A 26,485-nucleotide genomic window follows, 5' to 3' on the forward strand; every position below is an offset into this window, starting at 1 on the left:
TGAAGTTGTGCTTCATTCTGAGTCAATAATAAATTAATTCTGCCTTCAGCTGCAAAATTATTGTGGACTGCACCGACATCCATGTAGCAGCCCCCCCCCCCCCCCCCCCCAGTAAGATGAACCAAGCAAAGCTGACATACTCAACATACAGCTGTGCTCTTAAGTTTACATGCAGAATTTGTGAAATATTGGTAATAACAGGTTTAAATGATTATTAGTAATTAATTATATAATTTTCTCATCGTAGATGAGCAGACAGGGAGCAGATGAGAAAAGCAGAATATGCAGCTGCCATTTTCCACATGGAAAAGAGAAAGGGCCAAGTGTATTTGAGTGGACAAAAGAGAAATCCCAAATACGAAAAATAAAATTATACAATTTAGATATGTATACAAATAAATACATATCCTATATACACCATCATGTATAATGATGGTGTATGATGTAGAAGGAAGTGTGGTAGATAACAATTAAATATAGAGTTACATACAGATCCATGTTACAGCAAAAGATGGAATAACTAAGAAGCACACAGTATAATAATAATTACACGCAACAATTAAATAACTGCTCAGCATCTCCACCACAATCCCAATCTGCTGTGTCCTGTTTTCCTCCCCTCTGCATAACACCCCATCACACATACGAAACACAACGCAGAGTCCGAGGGTGTTAAGAGTATGTTTATTTAAATGTCCTCCTCTCTACTGGCCAACACAGGGAGCATATGCTGGGTGTAGAATTGTTCCAGGAGGAGGAGATTTCCATGCCATGCAGGGTCTTTGGGGATGGGGATGATGATCCCCTCCTTCGTGGTCCACAGTAGCAGAGACTCCGGTCTGTGATTTGCAGCTGTTATATAATATACAATACATTTTTTTGAAAAACATTTGATCAAAAAATAAGGATTTGGTCAGGATCTAGAGTCAGTGTGTAGTTTATTAATTAATCAATGCTCTCTACATTAGGAAAACACATACCAGTGTACCAGAGGGAGTCACACACAGCTGTGCCTAGATAACCAAACAAATTGACAACAGGGATGCAAACTCATCAGGTATGAAAAAGGTGACAAGGATCCGAGCCCCCTGACCCCACAGAATATCGGCTTTAAAATGAGGAATAACAGAGGATTTTAGCAGTCAGAACAACTAAAGCAGCAGTGTTAATATTAACAGAAACGCCATAGAGTCACATCTAATAGAAATATATAAAAAGCATTTATTTTAATTGTGTAGCAGTCAGTTAATAATTTTGGCAGCACTGTTGAGCATTTTGAAAATGTATTTTCATGCCTCTGTGCAAGGCTTAGTCTTTCTATCTTTATAGCCACTGGTGTAAAGTAACTAAGTTCATAAACTCAACAAGTACTATACTTGGGCACAATTTTGAGATACTTGTACTTTACTTAAGTATTTCAATGTTTTGCTACTTTGTACTTCTACTCCACTACAGTTCAGAGGTAAATGGTTTACTTTTACTCCACTACATGTATGTAATACCTTTAGTTACTTTACAGATGTGGATGAATGATGTGAAATATAATCAAGTGTTAAATCAGACTTTAGTTCCACCTGGAGTAAATCCAAAAGCTACCCTGCAGTATACAAAGTCATTCAGACTAGCTGCACCTTTACCAGCTTTGAGAACACTTTCATGATCAATCATTATAAAACGTATCATATTATTCTGAAATGGACCAATCTGCAAAATGACTACTTTTACTGTCGCTACTTTCACTATATTTTGATAATAATACTTTTCTACTTTTACTTGAGGAACATTTGGAATGCAGGACTTTTACTGTAACAGAGTATTCCTACACTCTGGTACTTCTACTTTTACTCAAGTACAAGAACTGAGTACTTCTAATTTTAATCAATTACAAGATATATACTTATACCACCTCTGTTTATAGCCTATGAAAAAAACGATTAGAAAACGAAGGCTAAAGCTAACGTTAGCAGATAGTGACAATGTATGCTAGTTAGCTAGCTCAACGATAATATTGCGACGGGAAAAAAAAACTTTTCAGTGCACATCACGCTCTGCCGCTCCGACAGGGAGCTCTATCTAACAGCTGTTCACCAGCGGTCCAGTCTGTGCCACAGGGACTCCGGACGCACAGTTAATATTAACGAACGCACCTTAGGTAATGTAGCTGCTGAAGCTAGACCATCATCGCCGAGCAGCAGAGGCTTATTATACATCATGAGCAGAGCCGACAGGCAGGAAGACTCGAGCACACAGCTCGCGCTTCATTATAATATATATAAAAAAAGCTCGCGGCCGCACATTAATCCGGGTCCCAGACCCCCTCCCATACCCAAAAAATATTTTTATTGCAGATCTACAGGAATCACAAAAACTACCTATTTTGGATTCAAAACGGAGAATTTCGCCGAAAGGTGACAAGTTTGCATCCCTGGACAAGATAACCAAAATCCTTGAATCTACACACAGCAAATAAACTCAAATGACACAACGAGATGTAAAAAGGAGATCACACATATAGTCGATATAGAACTGGCCGCTTCAATCTGAAGAGCAACTAAAACAAAACACGGGAGTGTATCTTGTTCTTGTGAACACTAATGTTATCCACAGCATACACAGACACCACAAAGTTCTTAAGGAGAAAACTAGTTTCTAAAACAAAACACGTTAGTGTACCTTGTTAGCTAGCTGACATTAACCTTAAACATTGCACTCATATTACTCACTGAAACCTTGTAAAGCCGGTCCCGCATGCTGGCTCTTACAGAACCGCTCCCTTTCGTGTATGTACAGCTCTCATCATGCCCAGACTTGTAGTGATTTTCACCTCGTTTTATACTTTTTCGCCTCATTCTGAAAGAAACAGGTGAAATTTACTAACGTGACAGCCATCTTTGTGATGGTGACGCGTATTGTGCGAGACCAGAGACCTGTAGTTCACTGAGCGGTTTCACACAAAAGAAATTGTAACTTCACAGTTTTACGACACATTTTTATTTTTTTGACTTGCAAAATGTTCTTTTAATTTGACAAACATCATATGTGTCATTCGTGGCACAATTCAAACGGGATCGAAAGATGACTTTTCTCTCTCCATTGACGTCAATGTATAATTTTCCGCTTCCGGGGTCCCATGGGTCGGAAGTAGATGGGCGGGACTTCGCCTCTCTATAAGGAGTGAGAGAGACGCCTAGAAAAACCGGAAGCTGCGCTAACCTTTGGTGGCTACCATTAGCAGCTAATTCTTCTTCTCCGATTTTTGCATAAAAATGGAATTATGGATTATCAATAATTTTTCAAAGGGACAGACACATTGCTATAACCTATGGATTAACCTTCAGCCGCGTTTTTTCTCGTTTTAATGCCATTGAACACGACTTTTGATCAGAATAACAGCTAAGGTGAGCATATCTCTGTGTTTTGCTACCTAAAGCTACTCGTGTGTTGTCTGTATTTGCTTCCCCTGTCACAAGTTCAGATCGCTCAGTGATGATCCTTATATTTCTATAATCTGTGGACTCTCAGTATGTTATCCAAGCTTGTTTGTGCAGATCCAATAAGCATATCGATCAGTGTAGCTAGAGTTCTGTGCTGACGGCCTTAAGATTGTTTCGCTCAAAGCTAATTCAGAGGCTCTGCGCTAGCTTTGTGGTTTAAAAAAAAAAAAAAAAAAAGATCAGTTAGCTGAGTTTCTTCCCGTTACATGGATATACAACATTCATAGTTTATTGAATATTAAGATGCCCTCAGACGCTGTTTCCTGCAGATGACACATTTTTCCCTCCTGTATCGGGGGTGCTGTGTAGAAGAGGTTAAAAGAGAGCAAAATGTATATATTCACTTGGCCAAGGACTCCGTCACGTCATAGAAATTACAGGTAACCACTATTTCCGGAAAAGAGCCTCGAACCACGTGCGACAATATTTTTTATTACACAGGGCGTTGCCCGCACATTTATGATTGGTCAAGACTAGATGAAGAGATACCGTGGTTTGGACTTGGTTCTCTTTTGGTTGGTGCACAGATAGAGTCTCTTGGCAACACGATCCTCCCAATCAGCATTCGGCCGGCTGGCGAAGTCCCTTCCACTCTGTCTCTATTCTAGTCATTTGTTTTCGCTAACGTTTCTACAGATATAGTGGGAAACTTTCATAATGCTGCTTCCTACAGATGTAGGACTCCAGATAGGACTCACATGGGTGTGTCCCAGTCAAAAGCCCAGCGGATCCCAGTCGCTGGCGGTGTTGCCAAATTGCTAGAGGGCGTTGCCAAATTTCCCCATTTGTTCAATTACAGGATTTAACCATGAGATGATGCTTCATTCACAAATACACAAAGACAACTGGGTGTTGTCGAACTTAGTCTGTTTGCAATGTTTGCAGCTCTGCAGTTGTGTTTGTTGAATACTGTAGTATTTAATCAATTATTTGTTATGGTTTTCACAGGCTACTATAATGAAAAAACATCAATATGTTAGATCAAATAAATTATAAAGTTTGCTTTATGTAGTATATTTTTTGTAATATTGTTGGGGTGTTTTTACACAGTACAGTAGATTGAAGTAAATCAATTTATACATTAAGATAAGATAAGACGGACCTTTATTAATCCCCGTGGGGAAATTCAGTAGTTCAAACAGCAACAGGGTAAGAGTGAAAAACAGGATAGCACAGATTCACACAGATTAATAAAATCAAAAAGAAGATGAGCGATAAAAATAAAATAATGAGAAACTATGAAATAATAAATGAATAAAACTAAAATATAATTATCATATCATATATTACAATGTATTGTATTATTATGTAATATCATAAATTAACCCCATTATATAGATGCCACATTGAATGGATGAACACATTTATGCATGAATAATTACAACAGAGTATTTCTAAATACAAGTTGTAAAAATACTTATATGTATTTAATATGAATAACATAATAATTCATTTCAGATGATAATACTTTTCAGGGTTAGATCCGGTCTGACAGTGCTTAGCTCTCTGCTTCAGAGAAGATCACTGCTCTAAACAAAGTCAAAAATCCAAAACGGAATAAATATGATTAATTATTATTAATACGTTAAGTCTTGTTCATTGTTTTTCACTTTTATTAAATGTTGATATTGCCGCACAGACCCGGGACTAAGGTGTTAATGGTTGACTATCGGACATTCAAAATGCAGCATATTTCCCCCGAAGTGTCCATCTTGTCTGTCAAAATGCATCTTAAGTTTCTAACTTGCAATATCATTATTTCCGCTCTCTTCACTCCAGAAGAGCGGTCTCTCTGTGTGCCGGGGATCACAGGAGGCGGGGGGGCGGGGGGGGGGGGGAGAGCTGTGGAATGTGACCAATCCCCCCTGGGAGACTTCCTCCACACAATGGCCAATTCGTTTTAAACAAATAGTTTAACGAGTTGGCGCCACCTGCACTAGCGAACCTGACGATGCCCATGACCTGCCTTTTAACTGGACACAGAAAAGATGGAGTGAGTGGAATGAAAGGTATCCATGGCTTTTCATAGGTAAATAAAAAATAGCAGTGTTTTTATAGCAATTGATCGCATCCGCCCTGCTGCGCCAGTCAACAGAGCGTGCGTGTGACATATTTAGTAGCAGGATATGCACTGAAAAATGGGGCTCCCCCGAAAGCAAATTGGTAATTCGAACACTGCTGTTAATACTGTTAATACTGCTCACAGGCTGGGCTGCTGTGTATATGTAGTGTATTCGTACTGTACCAGGGCTCGACATTAAGGGCTGCCCGATGGCCCAGGGCCATCTAGTATTTAGCTCGGGTAATGAAGCCTCACCTGCTGGTTGCCCGATCGGGCAATCTATTATGCCAGTATCATGCAGCTCGCGGATCCAGTAATGAGTGACCCGACAGTAAAACTAAACATATCTATAACTAGTTACGGTAGTTTGAGAGGTAATTCAAATAGCTACGTGTGATATTCTAACCTGAAGTGTGTGTTTTGTCCGCTCACCGCTGCATGTGATCATGCAGAACTGCGTGTCGACTCATCAGCAGCAGCTGATCTCTCTCTCCTGTCAGATTAGACTTCACTCGCGTTTATGTCCATATTGATCAGATCTAGCTAGTTCTAGCTAATGATAGGACTACCTGCTTATTAAAAGACACCTAAACAATAAGTGTCGCAATGCAACTGGGTGAGGCCAAAAAGTATAGCGCAGCATTATGCATTTGTTTACATGCCCACCGGAACCCCGAGGCATTACCAACAGATCAACGCACAATCAACCCATACAGGAAATCTCTTTCTCCACATTAAGTGTTAGACATTATAATTGACTATTCTTGTCTGTCACATACTCTTCTTGTCTGTCACATAAGTGGCGCAACTGAAGCGGTATTGTGCTAAAGGGAAATTATTGTGACCGAAGACATTTAGATTTTGCCGGCCAACGGGAACTCGGTTATGGCTAGAAAGGATCCGTCTTGTGTAAAACTCTCGCGAGAGTTTGACTGAATGTCACGTGGCTGAATGTTTACGTTTGGCAGGCAGCCTTTCAGTTACGATCGTTAACATCAGTTGGCCACAGCAAATGATGGTGAGAAGCTAAACTATCTATTAATTATGTCAATGACAGGGAGTGTGATTATTGAAATAGGGTGTTAGCAGTCTTGTTGGTGTTCAAAGAAGAATGACAACACTGTAGATCACCAACGCTATGGTTTATTTTTTATTCACAGGCAAGTCAACGTTGTCGCAGTAAAAGTCCCAAGATAGCTCCTGGTGCAATAAAATGTTCCCTTGCAGTGTTTTACTATTAAGTCTGATGTTTCTCTATTAATATTGCTGCTGCATTAATGTGTATGTTGCATCATGTTACTGCTGTAGATGTGTTTCCGAGCCGCTCCGATTACAACGAGAGTTACAACGAGAATGTGACATCATATTTACACTAGACGGATCCTTTCTAGCCATAACCCGGGAACTCTGACGTCGCCATTTTGTATGCTTCGCGGATGCGCTCGGCTCCTCTCGACTGCTGCTCGGGTCTGCTCGGTCAGCTTCCGGATGAGGAGGCATTCGTTCGACCAATTTACAGTAGATAACATTACAAACATTTTTAACAGGGGCCATAATAGTGTAAATAATGTTTGTTTTGGCAGTTACAACTGAATGTAATGTTTTCTACTTTTTTACATCTGATGAAGGCATTTGACTTCATCAGATGGAAAGTGTCTTGACCAACAACTTAAGTATTTCTTATAGCTATGCAGGGCATGCAAGCGAGCAAACACAAACAACAACAAACAAACAAGTGAAATGAAGAATAAAATTAAAATTGTACAATATAATATTGTGCTGGTTCATCTTATAATTCAGTCTAGAGAATGCACCAGACAGCATAGATCTAAGACCTGCAACAATCTAAATGCTCTAGGGGGAGGCCCCCCAAACCCTTCGTGGCATTTCGTCCGCACGCATTTTTCAGGGCAATCTCTATTGGGCTCAGGGCCATCTGTAAATTAGCTTAGATGGCCCACAGGGCCATCTCCCAAAATCCTTAATGTCATGCACTGTGTACCCCTCCTCACTGTTTATTCATCATTCAATTCATTCTATATTTTATTATGTGGATTGTGTACATTACTTTTCACTGCTTGTTGCACTCCTGGTTAGAAGCTAAACTGCATTTCGTTGTCTCAGTACCTGTAATATGTGCAATAACAATAAAGTTGAATCTAATCTTGAGCAGGAACAAATGTATTTACTTAGTATATCTGAGATTAACGATTAAACACATTTGTGCATTCTTTATGAATGCAAATTGAGTCAAGCCGACTCCGGAGGAAATCATATTTCATTTATTTTTAAAGAAATAAATGTGGTTTAATCCACATAATTGACTGTGTTAATTGTTTACTGTAGTATTGTTTAACTTTAAGGTGCCTGATGTGAACATTTCCAGAAGAACGTCTATTAAATGGCCTTTTTATGTATACAGTACAGTCTAGCCCAACCATTTACACCTTCCTTTTTTCCCATCAAGAGTTTGAATTGGAGAAAGGTAATGGTTATCGATGGCGCCTTTAAAGCCTATTGCATAATAACTGTGTGATTTATATTGCTTTTCAAATGCATATGGTCACCCATTGACACTGCTCTTTCCGTCAAGAATATGAATAGAGCTTAGTTAGATCACTTTACATTTCTGAGAATGCATTTTTAATCACACACGTCTCCCCACCCCGAAAATAAAAACAGGAAACCATTTTCAAGTTCCATTTTCAATGAAAAGTCTATATTAAAAATCCTCAGTCACCTCAATTCATGTAATACAAATAAAAGCACGTTGGCTGATTTTGGACCCCCTCACTAGCCTACTTTAATTGAATGTTTGATAAGTGCATGCAGATCACAGTATGCGTCAAAAATTATGAATAGCACTCAGTTAGATCACTTTACATTTCTGCGAATGAACTTTTAATCACACACGTCTCCCCACCATATTACAGGACCTGAGACAACGAAATGCAGTTTAGCTTCGAACCAGGAGTGCAACAAGCAGTAAAGTGAAAAGTAATGTACACAATCTACATAATAAAATATAGAATGAATTCAATGATGAATAAACAGTGAGGAGGGGTACAGTATGAATACACTACAGCAGCCCAGCCTGTGAGCAGTATGAACAGTGTGTATGAATATGCTAGGATATATAAAGTATGAAAACGGAAAGCAGTGCAAGTATAGTATAAAATATATAGATATTAATTTCATGATAAACATTGTGGAACAATGATGAAAATGTGAATGGAAGTGGCGAGGTAAAACTGACACAAAACAACAACAAACTTTTGCCGAGCCAATGGAGAGTTTCATCAGCAGCACGGGGTACAAACCACCAATGAGCGCTCAGCCTGAGACACCAGCGAGTCGAGAGAGAGAATTATATCTGCATTTTCTCTTTTGGTTTTATTAGAACACATCCTTAGGACCATACCATTCACAAGCCCCCACCCCCCACGTTGCCTATCAGGGACGTGCACAGAAATGTGGAGGGGCTATTGCTCTAAACTGGGAAAAGGGCCTCCCCCCGAAAAGAAAAAAAACAAGAGCTTTTCAAAATTGTAACTTCTTTATAATGTCAAATAAACCAAACGATTATGACATCAACTAAATTGAACAGTAATTCACATCTCATAACAAAATAAGCTAAGGCGGCTAGATGCATTCGGTGACTTGATTTTAAAAATGAAACAGGGACATTTTTTGTTTTGTTTAATGTTAGTAACTATTAAAGACAAAATGGGGACAATTCTGTTCTAATGTAGTTTGACCTTTGTAACTGCTGTGTAGACATACTGATAAAATAGGGCTTCTATAATTACCTTAAATAAACTCACTAATTAATGAAACCAGTTCAAGACGCATTATTCTTATTCTTATCATTCTTTATGAGCGCAGTAATGGTAAGGTATCTAATTACTTATTTATTTAGTATTCCATAACTTAATAACAGAGATGGTCAAACTAAAGTGGTAGAGACATGGCAGAAATCCTACAATGAAGCGGGACATTGAACTGTTCACCCGTGAGAGGGCAATCAAGAAAAGAGAGCGAGCGGCCCCGTTGAGGGAGTTTACAGATGAAAAGACACAGAAAGGTACAACAACTACAAGTAGGCTATAATTAGGTGTTTTTTTGTAAATAACCGACGGTATCAAGGGGAAATAAAGTCCCCTTGTTTGTCCCTTATACCCTAACTGCCATGAGACAACTCAAAATCAAGTTTCCAAAATCCGACACTGAGGTGGTCTTAACGAACCAGCAGATGACAGCGCTGACAAAGTGTGTTTCCCGCAGCAAGACACTACAATACTAATTGTGGGCTCATCATGTTGATTCTGCCACAACAGAAAAAAGAAAGACAAACTCTCGCTCTCTCCAGAGGGGCAAGTCAGCCAAAAAGGCCAAACGGGCCGTTGCCCGGGCAACATTAGCCCGTACCTGTGCACGTCCCTGTTGCCTATGCTGTTGGGAACTCTTTGTTTAAAACAAATTGGCCATCGGAACGTGTGGAGGAAGTCTCCCAGGGGGAATTGGTCACATTCCACAGCTCTCCCCCCCCCCCCCCCCCCCCCCCTCCTCCTGTGATCCCCCGCACACAGAGAGACCGCTCTTCTGGAGTGAAGAGAGCGGAAATAATGATATTGCAAGTTAGAAATGTAATATGCATTTTGACAGACAAGATGGACACTTGGGGGAAAATATGCTGCATTTTGAATGTCCGATAGTCCACCATTAACACCTTAGTCCCGGGTCTGTGCTGGACTTATCAAACATTTAATAAAAGTGAAAAAAAATGAACAAGACAACGTATTAATAATAATTAATTAAAATGTATTCCGTTTGGATGTACGATTTTTGACTTTGTTTAGAGCAGCGAATATGATTTTGTTTGAATGATTAAATGGGTGAGTAGTAATATTCATACCGCTTTCGTCTCATTAGTATGCATAAAAAACTGACAGGTCACACCTCCCCCAATTATGCAAATGAGCTAAGTCCCGCCTCCCTTTGTTCGAGGTGTGATATCCCAAGTAGGTGTGATATCGCAAGTAGGTGTGAGATCCGTCGATAGGAGGGGGTGATGTGTATTCACAGGTGTGAAAAAACCCCACTGTAGTGCCTTATGGCGTAAGAAAAGAAAAGAAATGCTGTTCACATTAGTATGCATAAAAAGTGACAGGTGTGTGTGTGTGTGTGTGTGTGTGTGTGTGTGTGTGTGTGTGTGTGTGTGTGTGTGTGTGTGTGTGTGTGTGTGTGTGTGTGTGTGTGTGTGTGTGTGTGTGTGTGTGTGTGTGTGTGTGTGTGTGTGTGTGTGTGTGTGTGTGTGTGTGTGTGTGTGTGTGTGTGTGTGTGTGTGTGTGTGTGTGTGTGTGTGTGTGTGTGTGTGTGTGTGTGTGTGTGTGTGTGTGTGTGTGTGTGTGTGTGTGTGTGTGTGTGTGTGTGTGTGTGTGTGTGTGTGTGTGTGTGTGTGTGTGTGTGAGCCTGGCCCTGCCCTCTCCTCCCCCCTTCCTGCCATCTTATCACTAGACAGAGGGGGGATTGAAATGTAAAAAAAGTTACCTTACACTTGTATTTGTTCTCTCTAAAACACAGTGTCTGTAAAGGTGGGGGAGACTGTCTCCCCCCTTCCTGCCATCTCTCTGTTTCTGCTGAAGTGTAAAATATACAAAATAATGTGTTATATACTTACTCTCTTGTTAAAAGGTGATGAAGTTTGCACCGTAAGCCAGCCATCAGTGTTCTACTTTTAAGGTTTTGCATACCTCAAAGTGTGTCTAAAAGTATCTTGGCAAGAGAAAAAAGCCAAAACCCGCTAGACCATTAAAAAGAAACCGAATTCCTTACAAAGTACTTCATATAACACTGTTTCGATGAAACAATGGAGTCTTGATAACTTGACTTGACTAACCTTACTTTTTTAAATATATGTTTTTTAGATGCTTTACTTTGATTTCTTTCATGTTATTTTAACACCACATTACTTTTTTCATATTTTTCAACATACTGTGATATTTTGTTTTTGTCTTTCTGTCCTTTTTCCATTTTATTTTTGAAAAACTACATAGTGATTTTTAGCAAAATACAACATGCAACTAATACATTATACAATATTATGACTTTTTGCGATATTTTCAACACAATATACTTGTACCTTTTTTTTGTAGGGCTTCAAGAAATGTTGCATGTCATGCATAAACACGGTGTCATCTTTCTCGAAACTGATGTGCTGTCCGTTTTTACAAACAAGTTATTTTTCTGCTTCTTCATCTTCTGAATTTTCCTCCCCCGTCCCGAGTTGAGGCTGGGTTGCAAATTATGCAAAGAGGAAGAAAAAACATTCTATCTAAAGCTAGATAACACAATCTACATATTGACAGTATGAGTACAACAAAAACAGTATTGCATAGTATTGCATGTTGATGCAAACGACGATGTTCAGTAAACGATCAATCAAAATTGAAGGATCCAATGTATTTTTAAATGGAGCATAAATAGAACTAGTCTCCCAGTTCAAGTATCTTGAACAGAGAGTGTCATATTGGACTCGAACTTGACTTTTAAGAAACATATCAAGAAAGTATCCAATACCATTAAATTCAACTTGCAACATTTTAAACAAATTAGACCTTTTCTTAACTGTCAATGCTGCAAAGTCATACCACCACTGTATGATTCTATCCCACATTGAATACTGTTTTACAAACTGGTCGTTTGCTTGTGCCACACACCTGAAATCCATTGAACAGCTGTTCAAGAGAGCTATCCAGGTGTTTGACAGAAAGCCACATTCATACCACCACTGTACCGTCCTTGAAAATCACAATTTCTTGAGTTTTGACAATTTTAAGTCTTTTAAAAGTATGTGTTTTTTTAAAATAATATTTACATGGGCTGGCCCCCCCTCCCCTTAGGGGAATTCATCCATAGAAAACACACTAGACGCAGCACTAGGTCCAGAAACCAGAGGAGACTGTGAAGTCCACCACAGACGGACCACCTTTGGACAAAATGTCCTCTCCATTAAAGGCAGCTCATTGTGGAATAGCCCCCCAACTGAGATACGGGATTTGCCCACTCTCAATAGTTTTAAAGGTCAACTTAAAGAATGGTTGAGCAACAAACAGACGTGTAATCACCGCTAAATGCACTTTAACACAGGGGTATCTCCTCTTGCACTTTATGTAGCGCTTTTATCTTATCTTGCACTTTATATATCATAGCTGCTACATTGTACTGCCATGTTGTAAATGCTTGTATGCTGCTCATTCTCTTTCTGCATATCATGTATTTATTTTTGCTGTATATATAACATGACATATATGTCATGTTCTTATATGCTGTATGCAGTGCATGACATTAAGGATTTTGGGAGATGGCCCTGTGGGCCATCTAAGCTAATTTACAGATGGCCCTGAGCCCAATAGAGATTGCCCTGAAAAATGCGCGCGGACGAAATGACGCACGAAGGTTTTGGGGGGCCTCCCCCTAGAACATTTCGATTTTTGCAGGTCTTAGATGCTGTCTGGTGCATTCTATAGACTGAATTATAAGATGAACCACCACAATATTACAATTTCAATTGTATTCTTCATTTCACTTGTTTGTGTTTGCTCGCTTGCATGCCCTGCATAGCTATAATAAATACTTAAGTTGTTGGTCAAGACACTTTCCATTTGTTGAAGGCAAATGCCTTCCCAGATGTAAAAAAGTAGAAAACATTAAATTCAGTTATAACTGCCAAAACAAACATTATTTACGCTATTGTGGCCCCTGTTAAAAATGTTTGTAATGTTATATACTGTAAGTCGGTCGAAGGAATGCCTCCTCATCCAGAAGCTGACCGAGCAGACCCGAGCAGCCGAGTGCATCCGCGAAGCACACACAATGGCGACGTCAGAGTTCCCGTTAGCAAACAAATCTAAATCTCTTTGGTCAAAATGTCCGGTCAAAATAATTTCCCTTTAGCGCAATACCGCTTCAGTTGCGCCACTTATGTGACAGACAAGAAGAGTATGTGACAGACAAGAGTACTCAATTCTAATGTCTAACACGTAATGTGGAGAAAGAGATGTGCTGTATGGGTTGATTGTGCGTTGATCTGTTGCTAATGCCTTGGGGTTCCGGAGGGCATATAAACAAATGCATGCTGCGCTATACTTTGTGGCCTCAACCAGTTGCATAGCGACACTTATTGTTTAGGTCACGGTGTCTTTTAATAAGCAGGTAGTCATATCATTAGCTAAAACTAGCTGGATCTGATCGATATGGACATAAACGTGAGTCAAGTCTAATCTGACGGGAGAGAGAGAGATCAGCTGCTGCTGACGAGTCGACACGCAGCTCTGCATGATCACATGCAGCGGTGAGCGGAACAATCAGGTTAGAATATCACACGTAGCTATTTTAATTACCTCTCAAACTACCTAAACTAGTTATAGATATGTTTGTTTTACTGTCGGGTCACTCATTACTGGATCCGCGAGCTGCATGATACTGGTATAATAGATTGCCCGATCGGGCAACCAACAGGTGAGGCTTCATGGCCCGAGCTAAATACTAGATGGCCCCGGGCCATCGGGCAGTCCTTAATGTCGAGCCCTGGCTGTATGTGACGGGACTACAGATGGAAATGAGCTCAAAGCTAAAATCCGGCTCATTTACACTTGTAAGCATTATTTTTGTTTTAAAGTGTTCATCAATGTGCACTACGGTGGCCCTGTGGCCCTGAAGAAAATTAAACATTAAAATATGTTATCGATGTCCCCATTCCCAGTTTTTTTTGGGAATAATTGTGATGTTTACTTTGTTTTGGTAGCTCTTAACAAAACAGAATTTTTATGTATGACAACTTTACAACTGGTAGAAAGTTAAGTACTTTTTCTGAACAGATTTTCTTTAAGACTGTGACTCTTAACACACCATCCCCCCAAGAGCCAGACATACTCATCCCCTTTTCAACGCCCCCCTGCAGCAGCTCAGGTGTGAAACCCCCATACAGAATGTCAGTCACTGTGTAAAACTTTTATTTTCTTAAAAGACTGTGACTCTAAAAGGCAAGTTTGTGATTTTAACACTGTTTCGATGAAACAATGCAGTCTTGATAACTTGACTTGACTAACATTACTTTTTTAAATATATGTTTTTTAGATGTTTTACTTTGATTTCTTTCATGTTATTTTAACATTTTTGAAAATAAAATACTTTTGAATACATTTTCTTTAAAGGCACTTTTTGATTTTAACGCTATTTCAATGGAGCAATCCAGTTTTGTTGACATCAATGCTTTATTCTCTTTTCTTGTGTTACTAAGATACTTTTAGTTACACTTTAATGGATGCAAAACTTTATAACCTGGTAAAATATTCATTTATTTGTAAGAAATTCGGTTTCTTTCTGTTTCTCTAAAAGGCAAGTTTGTGATTTTAATTTTAATTTGATTTTAATGTTTTTGTCTTTCTCTCCTTTTTCCATTTTATTTTTGAAAAACTACATAGTGATTTTTAGCAAAATACAACATGCAACTAATACATTATACAATATTACGACTTTTTGCGATATTTTCAACACAATATACTTGTACCTTTTTTTTGTGGTTGTAGGGCTTCAAGATATTTTGCATGTCATAAATAAACACAGTATCATCTTTTCTTGAAACTGACGTGCTGTCCGTTTTACAAACAAGTTATTTTTCTGCTTCTTCATCCTCTGAATTTTCCTCTCCCGTCCCTCTTCCTTCAGCCAGCACAACAACAACCTAGGTGGATCTGTGAAATGAAACACCTCTTCCCAAAGTGTGACTTCCCTATTGAGAGCATAGGGAAGTAGGGTCTAAACCGATTGGCCAGATATATTAACATGCAGAACGTACGGTATGGTTGAAAAAGACTACCGTAATTTTCGGACTATAAGCCGCACCTGAATATAAGCCGCAGCAGCGGCATAACACTCTCGGTTCCACTTTTACTTTTGCGCGCTACCTGTCTCACTCTTTTCCGACCTCCAGCTTTTCCTGCTGGAACCCGCCGCTTAAAGGTGGGGGTCCGCGGACCGGCCATAGACCCCATAGAGTTAAAGTTGTTGGCCGTTAGCTGTAAAAATCCATAGATTAGCCGCACCGTTATATAAGCCGCAGCGTCGAAAAATAGGGAAAAAGGCGCGGCTTATAGTCCGAAAATTACGGTAACCATTTATCCAGTTCAAGCTGTCTTTAAGATGTGACATTGCGCTCGGACTATTTCCCGTAAAATCGTTACAAACTATTACTTATTCTTAAATTTGACCTCTTGCTGCTTGGTTGAAAATGATAGATGAAAAATAACTTTTCAAAAAAGAGTCAAACAGCGAGGGACATTATACTGGTGAAAAAACTCTCGATATTTTGTTTTTGTCTTTCTCTCCTTTTTCCATTATATTTTTGAAAATCTACATAGTGGTTTTTAGCAAAATACAACATGCAACTAATACATTATACAATATTACGACTTTTTGCGATATTTTCAAAACGATATACTTTTACCTTTTTTTTGTGGTTGTGGATCTTTTCTTTTTCTGTACATTGACTTTTTCTTTAAAGTAAAATAAAAATGGGGAACTACTATGCAAAACGCTCGGTATATATTGATCAGAATGTAGTCAATACCCTTTTAATAAGTGTAGTGATGAGGACGATTGAAAACCGAGTGAATAGTGACCCCCCGTGTAAACAGAATGGCTGAAGTTTGTAAACTAGAAGACATTTTGGATATCGTTCGTTCTGGCAGTACTATTCCTGGTCATTGGGAAACGATTGTAAACGAAACATTTAAAGTGGTCCTGGAATCTTCATTTTCCGAAACATTCTGTAACATTACCGAAGAAATGAAACAAACATCAAAGTGTATCATGTGCTCTCATTGTATGCTCTGTTTTGTAGATGTAATGCATCTTTGTGTCAAAAACAGCATACACATGAATATTTTGACTGAAGTGAAAAAACTCCATCATGATATTTCCAGTAATCTGGGGAATTCTAAACTGGAGACGGTCCTAGGGATGTTACAATCAGTATAACTATTGATTTTGTGTGTGAAAAAATTAAAATGTAAATAGGGCATTTACATTTTTTTTTTTTTAAAGTGTTTTTTACATTTTAAAACCTGTTGTCTTCATTATAGCAAGGGGAGCGTGTCTGATACATGTGTATTACAGTCCTTCACATGCACTGTTTTCTTCATTATAACAAGGGGAGGGTAACAGGGAAGATGTATGATACATGTGTATTGAAACGTGCGTATTATACCCCCACAGAAACACAGAAACATGGAAACACAGACACACGGAAACACAGAACCACAAAAACACAGAAACACAGAAAACACAAAAACACAGAAACACAAAAACAATGAAACACAGAAACACAAAATCACAGAAACACAGAAACACAGAAAACACAGAAATACAAAAACACAAAAGCACTGAAACACCGACACACAGAAACATCGAAAACACTGAAAACACAAAAAAAACAGGTTTGTGTGCTAGTATGGTTTTTGAATAAACACATTAATATTTTTAAAAGTCGATGGGAGGCTGATACTATTTGACTTTTTAAAATGAAACAAAGATACAGGGGGGCAAAGTACAAACACTTTTTTCTGACTAAATTAATTCTGACAGGTTTATGTAAAGTATAAGTGTCTTGTTCAGATACATCTTTAACTGCATCTGTATCAGCCTCCCATCGACTTTTTAAAATACTGATGTGTTTATTCAAAAACCATACTAGCACACAAGCCTGTTTTTTTTGTGTTTTTGTGTTTTTCTGTGTTTCTGTGTTTCAATGTTTCAGTGTTTTTGTGTTTCTGTGTTTCTGTGTTTTCTGTGTTTCTGTGTTTTTGTGTTTCAGTGTTTCAGTTTTTTTGTGTTTTTGTGTTTCTGTGTTTTTGTGTTTTTGTGTTTCTGTGTTTCTGTGGTTCTGTGTCTCTGTGTTTCTGTGTGTCTGTGTCTCTGTGTTTCTGTGTTTTTGTGTTTTTTTATTTCTGTGATTTCTGTGTTTCTGGGTTTTTGTGTTTCTGGGTTTTTGTGTTTGTGTTTTTTTGTTTTTGTGTTTCTGTATTTTTCGTGTTTCTGTGTCTCAGTGTTTTTGTGTTTCTGTGTTTCAGTGTTTTTGTGTTTCTGTGTTTTTGTGTTTCAGTGTTTTTGTGTTTCTGTGTTTCTGTGTTTTCTTTGTTTTTGCGTTTCTGTGGTTCTGTGTGTCGGTGTTTCAGTGTTTCTGTGTTTTTTTCAGTGTTTCAGTGGTTTCAGTGTTTTCTGTGTTTCTGTTTTTCTGTGGGGGTATAATACGCACGTTTCAATACACATGTATCATACATCTTCCCTGGTACCCTCCCCTTGTTATAATGAAGACAACAGTGCATGTGAAGGACTGTAATACACATGTATCAGACACGCTCCCCTTGCTATAATGAAGACAACAGTTTTTAAAATGTAAAAAACACTTTTTTTATTTATCTTTTAAAATGTCCTATTTACATTTTAATTTTTTCACACACAAAATGAATAGTTATACTGATTGTAACATCCCCAGGACCGTCTCCAGCTTAGAATTCCCCCTATTACTGGAAATATCATGATGGAGTTTTTTCACTTCAGTCAAAATATTCATGTGTATGCTGTTTTTGACACAAAGATGCATTACATCTACAAACAGAGCATACAATGAGAGCACATGATACACTTTGATGTTTGTTTCATTTCTTCGGTAATGTTACAGAATGTTTCGGAAAATGAAGATTCCAGGGCCACTTTAAATGTTTCGTTTACAATCGTTTCCCAATGACCAGGAATAGTACTGCCAGAACGAACGATATCCAAAATGTCTTCTAGTTTACAAACTTCAGCCATTCTGTTTACACGGGGGGTCACTATTCACTCTGTTTTCAATCGTTCTCATCACCACACTTATTAAAAGGGTACTGACTACATTCTGATCAATATATACCGAGCGTTTTGCATAGTAGTTCCCCATTTTTATTTTACTTTAAATAAAAAGTCAATGTATCGAAAAAGAAAAAATCCACAACCACAAAAAAAAAGGTACAAGTATATTGTTTTGAAAATATCGCAAACAGTCGTAATATTATATAATGTATTAGTTTCATGTTGTATTTTGCTAAAGACAACTATGTAGTTTTTCAAAAATATAATGGAAAAAGGAGAGAAAGACAAAGACAAAAACAAAATAAAGAGAGTTTTTTCACCAGTATAATGTCCCTCGCTGTTTGACTCTTCTTTTTTAAAGTTATTTTTCATCTATCATTTTCAACCAAGCAGCAAGAGGTCAAATTTAAGAATAAGTAATAGTTTGTCACGATTTTACGGAAATAGTCAGAGCGCGATGTCACATCTTAAAGACAGATAGAACTGGATAAAGCACGTGAGTTTCAAGAAAAGATGACACCGTGTTTATGCATGACATGCAAAGTATCTTGAAGCCCTACAACCACAAAAAAAAGGTACAAGTATATTGTGTTGAAAATATCGCAAAAAGTCGTAATATTGTATATTGTATTAGTTGCATGTTGTATTTTGCTAAAAATCACTATGTAGTTTTTCAAAAATAAAATGGAAAAAGGAGAGAAAGACAAAAACATTATAATCAAATTAAAATTAAAATCACAAACTTGCCTTTTAGAGAAACAGAAAGAAACCAAATTTCTTACAAATTAAGGAATATTTTACCAGGTTATAAAGTTTTGCATCCATTAAAGTGTAACTAAAAGTATCTTAGTAACACAAGAAAAGAGAATAAAGCATTGATGTCAACAAAACTGGATTGCTCCATTGAAATAGCGTTAAAATCAAAAAGTGCCTTTTAAAGAAAATGTATTCAAAAGTATTTTATTTTCAAAAATGTTAAAATAACATGAAATAAATCAAAGTAAAACATCTAAAAAACATATATTTAAAAAAGTAATGTTAGTCAAGTCAAGTTATCAAGACTGCATTGTTTCATCGAAACAGTGTTAAAATCACAAACTTGCCTTTTAGAGTCACAGTCTTTTAAGAAAATAAAGGTTTTACACAGTGACTGACATTCTGTATGGGGGTTTCACACCTGAGCTGCTGCAGGGGGGCTTTGAAAAGGGGATGAGTATGTCTGGCTCTCGGGGGGATGGTGTGTTAAGAGTCACAGTCTTAAAGAAAATCTGTTCAGAAAAAGTACTTAACTTTCTACCAGTTGTAAAGTTGTCATACATAAAAATTCTGTTTTATTAAGAGCTACCAAAACATAGTAAACATCACAATTATTCCCAAATAAACTGGGAATGGGGACATCGATAACATATTTTAATGTTTAATTTTCTTCACCGTAGTGCACATTGATGAACACTTTAAAACAAAAATAATGCTTACAAGTGTAAATGAGCCGGATTTTAGCTTTGAGCTAATTTCCATCTGTAGTCCCGTCACATACAGCATATAAGAACATGACATATATGTCATGTTATATATAGACCCTTTTACAGCCGACGTCATCAAAAAGTTGCGCGCGCATGTGGGCAACGGAAGTGGTGTTGTTTTCAAGCAGTTCTGAATGACAAAGACGAGGTAGCAACTGTTTAGCAAGCATTTACAAACTGTACCCAGCATCAACATGTCTGGTTGTTGCGTATACGGTTGTACGAATCGCTTTTCCACCGGCGGACTAAAGTTTTATAGGATTCCGAGACGACCACGACCATTTCAGAGCAACCGGCGGCGTCTGTGGCTGCAGGCGATTAAACGTGTGGACTGGAATGAGGAAATAATCAAAAATTCTCGCGTCTGCAGCGCCCACTTTATATCAGGTAATGAGGTTATCTAGCCTACTCTTTGATTTTACGGGAGAGCCTGGTTTACATTAGTGATTGTCTGTATGATGTAGAATAATAATCAAATGCAGCTTAAGTTTGATAAGCTGACGTTAGATTTGCCTAGTAGCTTGCTAGGCTAAACAAACGTGTTTGTGTTTTATTTTTGAAGGCGAGGCATCATTGGACTCTAGTAGTCCTGATTTTGTGCTATCTGTGTTCATGTACACAAAACAAAGCCAGAACCCAAATTCAAAGATGGACAGGTAAGATTAGAGTTGACATCCTCTCAGTCGTTTTTTGTTTTGTTTTCCTCTCTTGCATAAGCTTTGGTGCCTACAGCTGCTGTTTTGAGATATGGATTAGTCTAACTATGCATTTCTGCTGTTACTGTAGGTACCATAGGAAAAGGAGGAGAGCTGACACTGCAGCAAATCAACGTGTTACTTCTGAAACTCCAGAACAAGAATGCAGCATGGATCCAGAACAAGGATGCAGCATGGATCATTGTCCTGGTATGAATATATTTATGAATATATGAATATATCATCTTACAATTAACTGATTGATTGTCAGGGTTCCCACCCTCACTGAAAGAGTCAGTGTGCTCCTAGTGTGTGTGTGCTCCTGCCAGGCCCACTGCTCCAACTGCTATGTATGTCTGTGTGTGACGTTCACACTGGCCCCTGGATGGGTCAAATGCAGAGGAAAAATCTCCCCCTGGGATCGATAATGTATCTTCTCTTCTGTCATGGAAAAGTTTTGAAAATTCATTGGTAAAAATGTGTGAGAAAATGTGTGAATTGTGAACTTGTTTGCATTGGTTGCAGCACATGCTAATTTTTCACTTTTCTATATTAAAGCTGAAGAGGATATCCCAGTTCCAAAGAGAGAGTACGATGATCTGAACCTGAGATACAGTCAACTTCAGGAGGAATATGTCAACCTGCGACAGGAGTTTGACACACTACGAGCAGAAAATGTAAAGCTGAAAGAGGAGCTGCAAAAATCTACATTCTCCTACACCACTGTTAAGTGCAACATTGGACAATTCATTTTTCTCACAGGACTGACCTCTGTGGTCTTTGAGTGGCTGATTACAAAAATGATGGGCAGCGTAGAAAGAATTCACAACAAACTTACAGTAGAGGACCACCTATTGATTATATTGATGAAATTAAGGTTGGGCCTATGTAATACTGACTTGGCTTATAGATTTCAGGTATCAAAAACCACCTTATCAAATATTTTGCGGAGCTGGGTCCCTGCTATGGCCTTGGTCCTCAAGCCACTCATTAAATGGCCAAGTAAGGGTGCAGTACTTAAAGATATGCCAAAAATATTCAAGCGCAACTTTAGAAGATGCCGGTGCATAATAGATTGCACAGAAATGTTTATAGCTAGACCAAGTAATCTGACTTCCAGGGCCCAGACATGGTCAAACTATAAAAACAACAACACCATTAAATATTTGATCGGCATCACTCCAGCTGGTGCAATTTCCTTTCTGTCTCCTGGGTGGGGTGGACGGGTTTCAGACAAGCAGATCACTAAGGAGTCAAGTTTCCTCAAACTTTTGGAGCCTAGGGATGAGGTTTTAGCAGACAGAGGATTTCTCATCAGAGATGAGCTTGCGGCCTATGGTGCAACCCTTCGTATCCCTCATTTCACAAAAGGAAAGAAGCAGCTTTCTGCACAGGAAGTGGACACATCTAGACAACTTTCTCGTGTGAGGATCCATGTAGAGCGTAGGGGTTTCACCAACTAATCGACTAGTCGACTAGTCGACTACCTTTACCACTAGTCGGCGCTGTAGGCCCTAGTCGACTAGTCGTGAAAAAAATTGAGGTAAACGAGGTGCTGCAAAATGTTACAAAACACGTCCGACATTCTTATGTATGGCAGTACTTCAACGAAGATGTAACCAACTCCACAGTGAAGTGTCAGTTGTGTACAGCTGTACTGAAGTACAATACAAATGCATCTGCTATGCGCAACCATCTGAAGATGAAGCAACCGCTGCCGACAGCTAGCACTAGCAGTAATGCTAGCACCAGTGAGCAACGGACCGGCGTCAGCACTGAACAGAGGCAAACGAACAACAAGAAAACACGGGTCAACAGTGATGCGGATGATGAGCTACGGGATTACTGCCAGCGGACACCGCATATCCCCACAATGGATAATCCACTGGAGTGGTGGGCAGAAAACGTGCACCGCTTCCCCCGCTTTCGAGGAGCTACCTGGCTATTCCAGCCACAAGCACCCCGAGTGAGAGGGTTTTTTCCCTGGCAGGCAACACTGTCACCCAAAAGCGGTCAAGCCTCCTTCCCTCACATGTCGATGCGTTGGTGTTCAAACCAAAAATATGGAAAGGTGGACGTTATCGTGGAGGACAGCGAATAAAGTGTTGCGCAATGCGCTGTTGCGCACTGGATTTACGTGGCATTTATGTAAACAAGAGTTTTTTGCTGTCAATTTTGGTGAGTCCAGTGTTTGTTATTTACTCAGCCATGTAACACAAATTAAAATGCAGTGTTTAATGTTACTGTATGAGTTCCAATAGAAAATACAGTTGTAAACCTCTCTTTGTGTGTCTTTATTATGACGTAACGACTAGTCGACTAGTCAACTACTATTTTGAAAAACGTGTCGACTCGTAAATATTGGTAGTTGTGAAACCCCTAGTAGAGCGAGTTATTGGTCGGTGGAAAAACTTTAAGATTTTACAAACAGTTATTCCTTTGTCGAAGGTTGACATACTAGATGATGTTGTTATTGTATGTGGTGCCCTCACAAACCTCTGTAAGAGTGTTGTTCCCAAATTAGTTACACATAACCATGTATGACTTATAAAGTGATTTTACATTTGTAAAACATGTAAATAGGCCTACTGTACTTAACACTTAATGCATTTTAATAAACCTCCCCACATTGGCTGCCACTGGTGTGTCTGATGGTCCTTTCCCCCCCAGATTATCTCAACAATTCAGAGTGCAGTATCACATTTATTTGTAATGTTGTTACTAACAGAGTTTCATTCCATTCAGGTGCCATTAAAGTGCCACTAAACATTAACAACATAAAAAGTAGGAGTATGTACAATATATTAGAATCAAACTGGTTCTGTATGTTGTAAACAGTAAATAATAATTTTAGGTCGCAAATTATCTCTATGGATACATATATAGCATTACAGAATAAAACTTAAAATATCTTGTTGCACTGAAGTGCATCTAGACACAGCTGTCAATAACAACATCAAATGTAAAGAAAAGGCTGATGATGAATTCATTGTTTCAACTGTAATGCAACTTTAACAACCAGGGAAAGACAATCCATAACCGACATCTAACACCATATCTGGTCTCCTATCACAATACAATACATTATATGTGACCTGCTCTATCGAAATCAGTCGCATTGACCCGAAGACACATTTTGAGTTGTATACACTGTTGGAAAGAGGACATTCCTAGCTTTCTAATGATATCAGGATTGTTTTTGTACTCCAAATATTAAGGGAAATATGTCACATTATATAATGACTGTCACCGAGTCATCATTTTGAGAAAAAGGCCTTCAAAGTTTTCTCTTCTCTGGAATCCATCGATCTGATTGATTATTAGCAAAGCAAATGATGAAAATACTACGGAGGGAAGATATTTTAATTTGGATTACTGGTCTGGGAGAAGCTCGCGAGTTTGTGTGTGTATGTGTGTGTGTGTTTGTGTAATTTTGCGTTTGTGTGTATTGCGTTTGTTTCCCGGGGAAAACCCTCACGAGAAACACCGGCTGTTGTTATGCCTGCTGTGACGTTAAGTTACTCCGTTCTCCGCTTGTAATTATGCCGTTACAATCTTCAAAGTTGTATTTATCATCTGAATTTGACGACACAAGTTTAATATTCTGAAAGCCAAGACTTTGTTTAATTGAAATCAGATGAAAACAAACTGTAAAGGACCCTGCCGTGTTGTTTATGATTACTCTACGCTTACATTCATAATGTCAGCCAGAGGGAGGGGGGGCGGCGCTGCGGAAGAGCAGATTGCCTGTCATCTTCCCTTTACAAGCTTAAAGAATGTATTTATCGTGTGAGTTTGGAAATAAAAGTTTCATATTCTGAAAGCCAAGACTGTTGTTTTTTACGCAAATCCACGTTTATTTTGAAATGAGCCGTTGCGACTTCCAAATGATTTCGATAGAGCGGGTCACATATTGCCCACTCCTACATGAAGGCATTCAAGCCTCAACTCTCAGACATTTACTACATAACCATGTTGCTGGCTTCCTTTTTATGTGTGCACAACTGTAGTGAATGTGGTTGTTGCATTTGACACAGATTATCATTTTACCAAAATCTGGTCTTTCACAGTATTCGCAGGCTCTCTGTGACACCAAGACAGGATCATGTCGTCTTGTCAGTAATTCAGGCAACACACTCGAGCTAATGAACTCATGTGCTTTTGGCAAAGCCTCCTGCAGAAACTCTTCATTTCTTAGGATACGTTGCACAATGAACTTCTCCTTAGTCCACAACACAAAGTCACAGTAGCTAACACCACACACAAACATGTGAAGTTGAGTTTGATAGTAGTATGTGTGTGAATGTTTCAAAGAGACTGACTTGTCCAGACAAAACTGCTTGTCTTCTGTACATCCTTGAAGGCTATTCCTGTATTTGTAGGGAGATTTGATCTCTACCACCCCTTTGCCACAGCAGGTACATCTTGCTATCCCATCTGGCGATGATCCAAGGTGTGGCTCAGAAGGTTGCACTACTAAGCCACATGAGCTGATGCTGAAATCTGGATGGCTTTGGGACATAAATGCAGTGTAGGCTTGTCTTGCCGTTTCCTCCATGTTTTGACCCCAGAGCACAGATGGGACATTTAACTTTGTTTTGTTGTACTGCATTATATCATTTAGGTATGTTTTGCTGATCTTGTCAGTTGTGGCTGCATGGTGAAATTTGGTGCTTTTGATCCGACCAGCCCTATAGGTCTGCCACTCATTTGACCTTGACTGTTTCCGTGTCACAAATTCCAGTTTCTCACATTGTTGAGGTTGTAGTGTAGTTTTTAGTTTGTCAAATGTATCCTCACATTTCACCTTCATTTCCTGTGGTGAGAGTTCCCGGAGTGTTGCATCAAATAAAGAAGTCAAGGGCTCAGGTAAGTCTGGATGCTCCTCTGAATCAGTGTCAGACGATGCAGTGTCCGTGTCACTGTTTTCCAGGCTCGTCAGCACTGCAGCATCTGGGTACACATCCAGCAGTTCCCGGATGTCATCATCTGTCGTCAACACTGATAATAGAGCAATAAAAAGACACAATTAGTGTGCTGCATAATGTTCACATTTTAAGAATAATGACTGAATTATTTTAAAACCAGACCAGTTAAGCTGTATATAACAAACAATTGAATTTCTAGAATCAGTAATCTGAAGACAAAAGGACAGACATATTCAAACTAACATCACAAATGATACTGAAAATATTCAAACTGAGCGTGTATGTTTACAAAAAGTCATGATGCCACGTTGGTCTGTAGGCCTTTTCATCTCTGCATCACCAAGTAACACCTTTCTCAGGCTACATTATGGTGTCAAGACACTGAGGAGAAATCCTGAGAATTAATTAAATGCACTATGGCAAAAGGAAACTTATCTAGGCTCTGTCAACTATTACATGCCTCTGGGTGTGATACTATTCTTCCTAGCAGATGTTGAAGCTGCTGGAAGTTGCCTGCCAAGCCTCTTTGGTTTGTGGAAGCTGATTTCCCTCAATGGAGCTGGTCTGACTTCTTTCCTGCTGATGTCTTTCCACATGCACACTCCAGAAGTAACCGCTGCTTTCTCTGTCCTTCCCATCCTAACATAGAGCTCAACTTTGAATAATATTGCAGCTGCATGGCTGCAGCACGACCCAAGCCTGAAATTTCACAAAATCATAATAAACATACTGGGCTTGAAAGTAACATTTGCTCTCAGACAAATCTCGGCTCTGGCTATGAAGTAGGTAAACATCTAACTTACTAGACATGTGAGTATCCTAAGCTTAATCAGGTTTTGAATGTAACTGAATGATATTGGCTGCTGACATTTTG

General features: G+C 38.9%; 1 protein-coding gene across 1 annotated transcript; it reads left to right on the top strand.

Moving 5' to 3' along the window:
* Positions 1-20,586: 20,586 nt before the first annotated feature.
* On the top strand, positions 20,587-23,322 carry LOC307024792 (uncharacterized protein). Its single transcript, XM_079659194.1, has 3 exons — positions 20,587-20,644; positions 20,775-20,893; positions 21,242-23,322. The coding sequence occupies exons 1-3, from the start codon at positions 20,601-20,603 to the stop codon at positions 22,144-22,146; spliced, it is 1,068 nt and encodes a 355-aa protein (XP_079515320.1). The 5' UTR covers positions 20,587-20,600; the 3' UTR covers positions 22,147-23,322.
* Positions 23,323-26,485: the final 3,163 nt, after the last annotated feature.

This window comes from Notothenia rossii (genome assembly GCF_949606895.1).
Source record: "Notothenia rossii genome assembly, chromosome: 1".
Lineage (NCBI taxonomy): Eukaryota > Metazoa > Chordata > Actinopteri > Perciformes > Nototheniidae > Notothenia > Notothenia rossii.

Coding starts and splice junctions, on each gene's coding strand:
- LOC307024792 (XM_079659194.1), top strand. CDS start 20,601: ATGTACACAAAACAAAGCCAGAACCCAAATTCAAAGATGGACAG. Junction 20,645..20,774: donor CCAAATTCAAAGATGGACAG/GTAAGATTAGAG, acceptor CTGTTACTGTAG/GTACCATAGGAAAAGGAGGA. Junction 20,894..21,241: donor CAGCATGGATCATTGTCCTG/GTATGAATATAT, acceptor TCTATATTAAAG/CTGAAGAGGATATCCCAGTT.